The 11,445-nt window shown below is 44.7% G+C and overlaps 1 protein-coding gene across 1 annotated transcript in view; it reads left to right on the top strand.

Annotated features, from left to right (window-relative positions):
• Positions 1-2,598: 2,598 nt before the first annotated feature.
• Positions 2,599-11,445, top strand: part of TNKS (tankyrase) — a 135,418-nt gene continuing 126,571 nt past the window's right edge. The window contains 3 exon segments of the mRNA XM_032107995.1: positions 2,599-2,622; positions 2,624-2,707; positions 2,709-3,096. Of these exon segments, the coding sequence (XP_031963886.1) occupies positions 2,599-2,622; positions 2,624-2,707; positions 2,709-3,096 (496 nt within the window).

The following is an 11,445-nucleotide window of genomic DNA, read 5'->3' as shown; positions in this document are numbered from 1 at the left end:
ATGCAGTACTCCAGGTGGGGTATCACAGGAGTGGATTAGAGGGGGAAAATCTCCCTTGACCTGCTGTCCACACTTCATTTTATGCAGCCCAGTACACAACTGGCTTTCTAGGCTGTGAGTGCACATTGCTGGCTCATGTCCAGTTTTTCATCCACCAATACCTCTGTGGCCTTCTCACAAAGGTTGACCCAGTGTATAGCATTCCTTACTCAATCCTACAACCAACAATGATAATCCCCAATTTAAAAAAAAAATTACTTGTATTTTTAAAATTCTTTCAGGAAGTAGAACAGGTGTTTGCATACCAATACATTTCATAAAAGTGATGCTATCTGTAGCCTTGGTTTATGGGAAATACAGAGAGAGCAAAGGAATGTGATTTTTTTTGCCACTGATGCCACAAAAGCAACTGGAGGGTGAAATACAAACTGTGGGAAGCCAGTGGTGAGCTGAACAGAGCAAACTGATGCTCTGGCCTCTTAAATACCCTACAAAGCTTGGTTCTGACAAAGGGGGATGTTGCAATTAGCTTGCAAAGTCCTTTTGGAATTTTGAAATGAAAGGCAGCCATGAAGCAGCACTTGTCCAGATTCAGGTGCCAGGGAAATCTTGCTGAGCTCTTTCAGTGCTTGGTCAAGGCCCATGCCTTCAAAGTCATGGCATGAACAAGAACTGAGCTGGGCACATTCAAATGGATCTTAATTTACTTCTCCACTGGTCATGGGGACTGATTTCATGCCTCCCTTCTCATCACCACCAGAAAGCTACTTAGTAGCACTGGATCAGATCCTAATTTCTTCTGAATTCCTATTTTCTGTGCTCCCAGCACTAGACCTGGTCAGTGCTTCTTCAGCACATCACATGGTGCTATGCAAACACTTCCTAAAGCCCTTTTGCTACCGAACAGCTAAGGCAGATGTATTTGCTAGGATGAGGCTGGCTGGCCTTAGCCATATTCACTCCTTTTAACAGGAATTCCTCATCACTCTCCCCATTCTCTGACCTGTGGCTGCTGCCCCACCAGGTGTACTGAGAATTTTCCAGAAATTGTTGCTGTTGATATTATTCCTGTCAATGGAATCTCCCATTTCTCACAGATTAAAGTTAAATGATCTCTTAGTAACAGCTATTGGGGCTTTCTGACTTAAACTGTAATTGGTGCTTATATCCTCCCTAGATATCAGAAAGCCAGGACAACTTTGGTCTCAGCTTCCTGCTGCTTTCCAAATCCAAACCAAAATCCTTATTTAAATGCTTCTGCTTATGCCCATGTTGTTCAGATCTGCTCACTCTACAGAGGGCCTTAAGGGCATGTTTTGATCCCTGATATCCCTGGATTTCTCTTTCTTAGCTTTTGGTACTGGCAGCCACCTTCTGCCTGGCTGCCCTCAGCTTCCTGTTCCACCTCTCCACACTTTGCTGTTTCTGAGCAGATGGAGTGTTCCCCACTTGGCCTCTCTCTTGGCCATTTGCTCCATGTGGCTTTTTAGTGACTGCCTTGCTCTGGCCAATGGGCTCTAAGCCAGCACTGCTTTGCTCCCTGGAATGATGAAGAAGTGGCCTTTCAGCTTAGCTAACAAACTTTTAAAGAACTGCCAGTCTCCATTTAGGTACCTCCATCAGCTTTCTCTCCTGCTGGTCTCACTCCATCATTTCCTGGCTTTGGAAGAGGAGCTGTACCGGAATGAAGCACTGTTCAAAGCCAGGTTGGAAAAAGCCTTGAACGACCTGGTCTACAGGGACCTGTGGCAGGGGATGTCAGGACCAGATGATTTTTAAAGTCCATTCCAACCCCATAACATTATACGATTCTGTGATTCTATGAAGCCATGCTGCCAGCTTGGATCACCTGCAGGGGCAGGGGGATGAGCGCCAGGCCAAGAGCTTGCTACCCATGGGGGCAGGGTACCCCACCCACCTCTGACGTGACCAGTAAAGGAATGATAATTGGTTTGTCACTGATGCCACAAAAGCACCTGGATGGTGAAACATAAACTGTGGAAAGCCGGCGGTGAGCTGAACAAGTTCATACCGACGCCTCTTAAATATCTCGCAAGGCTTGGATCTGACAATGGGGTGTTGCAATTAGCTTGTAGAGCCCTTCTGGAGTTTTGACACGAACGGCGGCGGTGAAGAAGCAGCCGCCCAGACTCTAGTCTCGCAGCCGGCTCGTGCCGCGGAGACGGAAGACGCCTACCTCGCCCCTACAGCGGGCTCCGCAGCGGCACGCCGCCCCTCGCCCTCCTTTCCGAGGTCACGCCTAAGGAGTTACCGTCCCGCCCCTCTCCCGGCACCGGCAGCCGCGGAGAGGACGCGGGCAGGGCCGGCCCCACCCCCGCGCTCCGCCCCGCCCCACCCGGGCTCGGCCCCGCCCGTGCTCCGCCGGCCCCGCCCCGCCCCGCCCCGCCCGCCGCGGCCGGCAGGGGGCAGGCGCGCCCCGCCCGGGGCGGTGCCGGTGCCGGTGCGGCCGCGCCCCGCGGGCCCCGCGCGGGCGTCACGTCCGTGCGCGGCGCTCGGGGTTGGCGGGCGGGCGGAAGCACGGGCGGGGCGGCGCCGTTGCCGCAGTGACGGGGCCGGGAGGGGCGGAGCGGCGCGAAGATGGCGGCGGTGCCGCCGCGTCGCCTCGCAGCACCACCATCACCACCACCACCCGCCGCCGCCGCCCGGCCCGGCCTCCCCGCCGCCCGGCGCCGCCTCGCCGCCGCGCAGGCCCCAGCCTGGCGCCGGCCGCGCAGCGCCACAGCCTGGCCGGCCCCGAGGGCGAGGCGCCCCCCGACTCGGACCGGCCTCCGGCCGCGGAGTGCGCGGAGGGTTCGGGCGCCGCCGCGCCGGCCCCGCCGCCGGGCTCGGGTAGCAGCTCCAGCGGCTCCTCCTCATCCTTGTCCTCCTCGTCTGCGTCGTCGTCGGCGGCGTCGAGCCCGGCGACCGAGAGTCCCGAAGCGGCGGGCCCGGGCGCGGCGAGCGGGGCGTTCCGCGAGCTGCTGGAGGCCTGCAGGAATGGGGACGTGACGCGCGTGAAGCGCCTGGTGGACACGGGCAACGTGAACGCCAAGGACATGGCGGGGCGCAAGTCCACGCCGCTCCACTTCGCCGCCGGTGGGTACCGGGGCCTCCCGTGCCCGGCCAGGGCAGTGACAGCGAGCGGGACAGGGAGGGTTCCCCTGCAGTAGCTTCGGGCAGGAGGCCTCCAGCGCCTCGGTGGTTCGGGAGTGTGCAAGCCTAAGCTAGAAGGGAGAGTGTGAGCACGCACTGTGCCCCGGCGGCGTTTCGCTACACGCTGTTGGGAGATGGCTGTTAAATCCCTTCCTCTGGGTGAGTCGAAGTGGGAGAGGAGATGCTGGAAGGCGTAAAGAGACTGTAAGATCTGAAAGTATGGACAGTGATCTCTGTTTTCGATATCCGTGGGCTGCTGCAAACTTGTGCAGTGGACTTAAGAAGTGAGAAACTGAAATTCAGGACAGAGTTGGCTTGAAGTAAGGGTTTCACGTGTGCTGTCACAGCTCGGGGACTCCTGTGATGCAGATGTACTTAATGGGAATCAGCTTTGATGCCTTGTACTTTGTACTTCTTTCATTTGGGCATGGTTGCTGGTTGATGTCTGCATCTCTTGTGTTCTGAGTAGGCTGGATAAAGAGGTCAAGTGGAACAACCGAACTGTAGAAGTTACAGATGTGTCCAGGAAAGAATACACCTCTTTGTGCAGAGAAGAGATCTCATTGTGATCAGAACTAATGTTATAAAACCAATTTAACAGTAAGGTCCAACAATGTAGACTAAATGGAAGTAAGTATTACTTTTGGCAAATAGAGCTGTGACAGATTACTGGAGTTCTTAAAAAGAGTATTTCTTACAGAGTATATTCTTTACTGGGGGCACAAGGCACACAACATTCATGATAAAAGCAAAATGAGGGTCTTGTACATCATTACTCCTAACTCAGGATGTGTACAATTGCTAAGTCTGTGGTCAGTCTGAGAGCTTTCTGAGGTGTGCCACAGTGTTACAGAACTGGACCTTATGTAGTGAAGCGCACAGATCTTGTTTGAGCTTTGTGGTGCACTGGTACACATAAATTAAGATAATTAACACGTCTGTGTTGGGTGGTCAGTGTTTAAATGCTGGTGTATGGCTCTAAAGCACTGTTGAAATCAATAGTAAAATGAACGTTTCATGGCACAGAGTTGCCTGGAACTCTGAATAGGGCTGTGCAATTTATCAGTCAGATAACACACCCTGAGATTGTATGGGTTTGTTTTTGTTTTCAAAGTACAGGAGGCATTTTACCGTGCCCCTAAGGGAACTTTTAGTCCTGAGCTGCTTCTTTTTCTTTCTTCTCTGATCCCTGAGCTCTACTACTGACAAGTAGAGTTTAAAACACAGCAAACTTCTGGGGTATGGAGACGGTCTTAATTTTGATGAACCCTGGAACATAGTTCTGGTACCAGCTGCGTGTGTGCTTATGAAGTTCTTAAAGCTTTGGAAGACTTGAGTCTGCTCTGCTAATTTTGGATTCAGACTTAAAGTTAGACCTTGCTGCTTCCCCTAAAACTCTGAGATCTCAGGTTGTAACTTCAGTGGTAGTACAAACTGTAGTGCTGAAGCTGCAATGGTTAACTTCTGCTCTGATTAGAGAACAAATGGACAAAACTTACTTCAGGGGGTAAGGTTTTGAAAGGTGATAATGCCATTAAGATGTAACTGTAATAGCAGTGGAAGGCGATTCATTGTAGCATGAGGAAAATAGCAGATGAAGGTCTTGTACCTAACAAATTCCCATATCTGTTTTTCTAGATTGAAAGACTTTCCTTAGATACCATACCTATTTTGTCTCAAATCCCCTGGTCCAAGTGGATTAGGCATGTAAGAGCATTAGGCAGATTTCTTTATTACAGAGATCTTGAGATCCTGCATTTTGGAAAGGCCTGTAAGCAAGCATGTTTGAATGCAGCTGATCTTAAGTAGTGTATACCTGACAGTGATACAGTGTGTTGATTTGATCTCCTTTGTGGGCCAAAGCTAAAATAAAACTTGTTTGCTTATGAGCATAGCCGTCTGCTGTGGATAGGAAGCTGTGTTTTGGATAATAGCTCATGTTTATGAGCCATACCTAGGTGTGAATTGTATGGACTTCACTAGGGGAATGGGTGGTTGAGAGTGCAGTATGTCATGTTTTAAACTGCTTTTTTTCAAACTTCTTGAAGCTAAACTTGTACATGAATAGAGTTTCACTTCTGATGTTGTGATTTGTGAAAGAGGAATACTTCTATTTTCTTCTTCATTTCCCATTTTTGGGACTGGATTTTATTTTTTTTTCCTTCCCCCTCCCACAGGGTATTCGGCTTCTCCCCAGCTCAGTCTGTTTTTTCAGATTTCCTTCTTGGCAGCAGTGCCAGGCAGTTAAGTTCTTTTACTGTAATAGGGAAGGACAACTTCCCCAGTTACAATTCCTTGTAAAAGGTACTAAGTTTGGGTTTCCTTAAGCTTTGTAAGGTTTCTAATTTGAAAATCCCCTTTACGTCCTTTCTTGTGGCAGAAGGACTATAAAAAGAGGTACTTCTGAGAGTGCTCAGAATCCTTGGCATATGTGTAAGTTGGAGGTAAGACAAGAGCTGAACTCTTGTTACCAATTATTTTAAAAGCTGGGAATAGCTCTAAATCAGTTTCTAGAAGCTGAAGTCACCTGTCCATTATTCACTTCCAGATAAATTGTGCATGGTTGCATCAAATTGAAGCAACAGTGTTACCCATATTTTCTCTGTTTGGGATAATTGAATTGCCCGTTGAACTGAATAAAGGGGAACTGGATCTTCAGCTCTGTGTTGAAGTGTCAAGTGGCGTGCTGAATAAATCTGACCTGCTTTGGTTAGCTATTAATAAGGCACAAATTAATACTGAGGCCATATCAGGGTTGTAGAGGCCTCTCTTGCAAGCAGGAAGAGGTTGAGCAAAGGATCATTTTCATTTTATCCTTCTTGCTTGGAAAGGAGAAAACTCAGTACTATCTCAACTGCTGTGTGGATTGCAGGATATTTGGGTCTCTGGTACCAGTGCAGGCTTTGGATATTGTCCAGCAGCACCCACAAAGCAGGTTCTAAAGACTTGAAAGTGATTGAGTGACTTTAAAACGCACACAAAAAAAAGAAATTAAGTGGAGGTATTAATGCATGCATAGCGTTTACATTCAGTTTATTTCAATTAAAACTAGCTTGCTTATAACTAAAAAAATTTAAAAAGCAACTGTGCTAAGCATGAACAAAGGTATATTTGGCTTAACTTTTTATCCATACTGGTGGCCAAAAGCAGATATCTAAGGAAGAGTTATACACTTGCCCTCTTCATGTGATACTTCTCTGAGTACTCCTTTTGCAGTTTGTAGCTCAGCAATTGTTTGAACAAAACCCAGTTTTTAAATGTTATTAGAGGGTCATCCTGTGGTAGGGAGTTCATTAAATAATTGGACTGTTAACTTACATTAGAAGCAACTTGTTTTCTCTTGTACTTGTTTCCTCTTCAGTGGAATATTCTGTGTTCTGCTTAACACTTCTCTTCAAACTGGGTTGAATGAGACAAACTATTTCACTCGCTTGTCTTTCTGCTGCATTTCTTTGATCTAAAGATGTGTTACCTCTTTTCCTTGAGAAAGATCTTAACTGTCATTGTTTGTTTCACCAAAATAAGAACATCTTTACTGTATTATGTGCCACTCAGTAGCTGAAAATACTTGTCACACCAGTGTTTTCTATTCTTGTGAACTGGCCTGACAATTCTGCATTCGATGGTGGTGTTGTCACATAGTTGAAAAAAATACTTTTTTTGCCAGCATAACCAAATGATTTGCTTATTCTGTGTGTACGTGAGAGGTAGATTTTTTTTCCTGTTGGGGAATGCTACTGACTATTTTTTTAATAGTTGGATGATTTTAGTCTGTGTGATAAGGTGTCCTGTGTTAGGTATCATTTGTATGGGATATGGTGTGACTTTACTCTCAGCCTAAGATATATCCTGTGCATCTTTATGTGGTTTGCGAGTTGAAGTGCCTGTATTGGTCCTTTGTGTTTGAAGCAGGTTGACAGTGATGCGTTCATGGCTCTGCGTGTGTTATCCTCCATGCATAGCACTCACATACCAAGGCTGATTTTCTGTGACTTTTCTACCATTAATATGCCTGGATGGGGAGGACTCCTGTGTGTGTTTGTCTGAAATTACACCTTTTTCCTGCAGCCAGCTTGGTAACAGACTTGCTTTTTCCCTTCTGAAACAACACTGAGCCATTCAAAAGAGTATATATGTATTTCCTGGTGACACCTTGGCTCATATGTTTTTGGACCTCATCCTTCCTATAAATCATTAATAATAGCACCTCTTTCAGAAGTGACTAGGTGGATGGACCTGGTAGAAATAACCTGAGTCCTACTCAATTTCTTCATATAGCCACAGTCATAAGCTTGTCCAGTTCCACACCCATTTAATGGGAAGTTTTTGATCATGAAGTTAGCCCCTCAAGTTCTTGTGCAAGACATTCTTTTAGCTTTACAGATGTTCTCTTTCTAGTGTTTTACCCAGGGATAGAGAGAGTACTAATAATAATTGCTGAACTGTGTCTTAATGCCCACTTCTGTACCAAGAAGAGGCAGAGGCTTTCAGGAATGGCTTTCAGAAGTTATGAAGCTGGGATCACAGAGAGGAGTGTTCTTGGTGGTCTCACTGAAGCTCGGGCTTGGAGAAACCTGATTTCAGGTAACTTACTAAAGCATCAGTGATACAGCTTGTTTTCTTTCTGCTTATGTGTGTAGTAATGGCAAAAAGCTGTTGGGGGAAAGCGGTTTTGTTCTAAGTGTGCCTTTGATATCACTAGTAATAACTGTTGGAAGTCTAATCACGTTGTGAAGGCTAGCTAAATAACTATGCTTTTGCAAATTTTTGGAGTATATGGCTTTAATCCTAAAGGCAAGGGATCTCACTTGGGTTGGGAAGCAGTCAGTGGTCAGAGTTTGAGAGCTGATCAAGTTGGTTTGTCAGCTAGCAAGCTGTTAATCATAAAAATGCAAGCTGCTTTGACATATGTAAGATAAGCAACTGTGGAGGCAGAGCTGATACAAGTAGCTACTGAGTGTTCCTTGAGGGAGAGCCAGGAAATGGCAAGAAGTAGTTAGGAACTTGTTACACACTTCCACTCTGTGCAGAGACACACTGTGAATCACACGATTCACTCCGTGAATCGACCACTCCGCCTGTGGTGCAGTGTACAGCAAATTAGATTACATTGCTCTGGAAAACTTTGCTTGAGACATCATTCTGAAACTACTCTGACTCAACCTGTTGCAGTTGTCCCCTGTGTCCTTGTCATAGAAGAGATGTCTGACCTCACACAGGTGCTTGTAAAGCCAAGTCACTATTTAATTCTGCCTTGTGCGATTTAAAATGGGGTTAATAATTTTCAGCTGGATTCATATGGATACAATGAAGAACGCAAATTGTGCAGTCAGTTAGGAAACATCCTGGCAGTCTTACAGCCTCAGAGCCTGCAAAATGCACACTTTTCCATGTAAAAAAAAGATGAATCAATAAATTACTGGCCTTTACTTTGAAAATCCTTCTTTTATGTTTTTGGTAGCACTTGTGGTACATCAACTCTGTTAGTGTCACAAGTGTATTACTTCATAGAAAGTTTCAGCTTGCTTTCTTTGTGACTAGTAACTTTTTCTCTTGAATTATCTTCTAATACTTTGTGCAATATGTCCCCTTCCCATTAAAAATTTCTTGGAAGGAATTTGCAAGAGGATATCTATAAATGCAAAATCTTAGACCTTCAGTAGTATTGAACCAGGTGCTCTTTTTCCCAGCTTGAAGGCTTTTCAGTTTACTTAGTTAAATCACTCAGTTTAATTGTGTTCTGTCTAGTGAAGTGGGAGAAGTGCAGGGGAAAGTCTTAGGGAAATAATCTGATCCCAGTGTATGCTGTACTAAAGCAGAGACACACAATGACTTAGCTTGGTCTTCTTTCACTCTTTGCTTATAGCATAAAACCATTCTGAAAAGGTCGTGTGTCTAAGAGTGCTCCTCCACCTCAAGGGCTTGTATTCCCATATAAACTATGTTTAGTGTTCTAACAAGTGGGATTACATTTAATAAGAACATCTTTCCAGCTTTGCTTAAGGTCCCAGTGATACCTACAGGTGTGCTTAACCTGTGATTATACACTTCCATAAAATTTAACTCCTTTTAGAGTCTCGTTCTTGAAAGCAAGCAGGTAAAAGGAGGAGAAAAAACACCTAATGAGAATCATGAGTCTTCTGTGTCATAAGTCAAACTGTGCACATAACAGCAGCTTTGCAGAGGTTGGAACTGGCATATGGAGGAGTTCTTGCTATGTTGTGATAAAGTGACATTAATTGGGCAGTGGTTGAAACAGTTCAGCTGTACTTAAACTGATCAAACTGACTACTTGATATGTACTGTACTCACCAGACAAAGCATTCTTCCAATTCTAGAGCGAAGTCAATTGGTTTTTCACCAAACTTTCTGAAAATTTGGCAAAGAATTATGTGTCTTCTGTGAGTATTAGTTATTAGGTTGTCTGTAAACTATTACCATGTGAAAGCTTTTGACTAACTAAAGGGAGGTTTAAAGTGGAAACCGTAATGGGAGTATGGAACGGAGGGTACAACTGGTGCTCCTGTTACTTTCCTTGCATCCCTCTCTCATCATTCAGCATTGTCTCTTGTTCCTTTGATCAAGTGCCACAAGAGGAGGCGGGACAGCGCACGGTCTTGGAGCAGGATGTGATGGGAGAGCAGAACATGTTGTTGCAGTGGTAGTAAGCATTTGGTGGTGTCTTTGTGTGCCATCTTCTCCAATGGCATTTAAAATTTTTATTTAGCCTAATTTTCAAGCTGCCAGCTTGCTACCTAAAACTTTTTTTCCTCACTTTCACCCTAAAGTGACAGGTATAATTTAGAAAAAAGGCAAGAGTGCATCATTGGCAGAGAACTGGTTAAGTGGCGTTTTCTATGGGTTGTTGTGCTGGTCTCTTGATTCACACAAAGCTGTCATAGTTATGTCCAGCTCCTGGCTTTCGCTAAGCCCTTGTCTTCATTTGCTCCTGAGGTAACTGGAGAAATGAAGAGTCTATCAGTCACTCAGAATTTGCCTTTTCTGTGATTTGGTTGGTGACTGTTTCACCCTTAAATTACAGATGTTACTTCACTACTATGTTTTTATAACGGGATTACTGCTTCTTTTCTCTCAGGGACAATGTTTTTTGAGGTACTACAACTTGCCTGAAACGTCTGAATTGTGTAATGAATCTAAAATGAGGGCAGAGCTTGTGCATTTTACCTGTGTAAAGGTTTTTATAGAAGTGTTTTACCTTATTAAAGGGACCCTGTCCATCAGTGTGCTTTGGAAGCTGACAGATGAATCGCATCAAAACAAGCTTGCATACTGGGCCTTTAAATGGATCCTTCTCTGTGGTTACCCTGGTTGTGGATGTTTTCTGTAGGAACCTTCTGTAGGATTGTCTTTTGGGATCTTTGATTACAGGTCCTTTCTTGGGAATTCTTCCATAGACTTTGTAAATTAAAGTTGCATTGGAAATATGCAGGAGTAGGGTTTAAAAAGTAATCTTAACTCACATCGAATAGGTTTCTACAGCTTAAGCTGAACTGGATATGCTTCATAAGCCACAGGTGGCTTTGCATGTGTTTTGGTTTATTTTTTACAAAAGATGACCCAGGCATTGCAGAAATTTTGGTAGTTACAGCTGCTTTATCAAATTGGGTCATGGGATCATTTTGAAGTCGTCTTAGCATTTAATCAATTCAACACCTTAGATTTACTGTTGTTGGTGGGGAAGCTATTCCCGTAATTGCTTACTCTTTCTCTGAAAGATGGTTGGTGTAGTGGGATAAAATCACAGTAACCTTTACAGTGCTTTTTAAGGACTGAACAGAAGAAGTAATTCACCAAAAACTGTAAAGTGTTTATTGCTGGCATTTCCAAAGATATCCTTATCAATGACCCCATGTCCAGCAACATCTTGAAGAAATGTGTATGTAGTCCTGAAACAGTGAACAGTTTGAAAAAGAATCTTGGATTTCAGGTGTACTTAGGTGTTTTTTCCTTGAGAGACAAGAAGTACATGTAAACCAAATGCTTAAACAGCTTCAGCACTGTTTTTAATAGTCCAGTTTATAAAAACTAGTTTATAAAAACTAAAGTCTAATAAAATTCGTTGATTTGCTGTTTAGTTGAAAGCATCCTTTTTAATTCTTGTCTTGCTCAATTTCCCTTTGCCAGTCAGATGAACAATAAAAATGTGTGAACTTTGAGGGCTTACTTCTTGGTCCTTATGTCCCAGGCCTGTTACCTTTGCTGGGGTACCAGATATTCTTTGGTTTTTGTTGCACCTATTTAAGCTGTCGCTTTCTATATGGAGACTTACAG

This window comes from Corvus moneduloides, chromosome 5, assembly GCF_009650955.1.
Source record: "Corvus moneduloides isolate bCorMon1 chromosome 5, bCorMon1.pri, whole genome shotgun sequence".
NCBI lineage: Eukaryota > Metazoa > Chordata > Aves > Passeriformes > Corvidae > Corvus > Corvus moneduloides.
The sequence above is the reverse complement of the archived record's forward strand: the minus strand, read 5'-3'. Positions and strand labels throughout refer to the sequence as shown.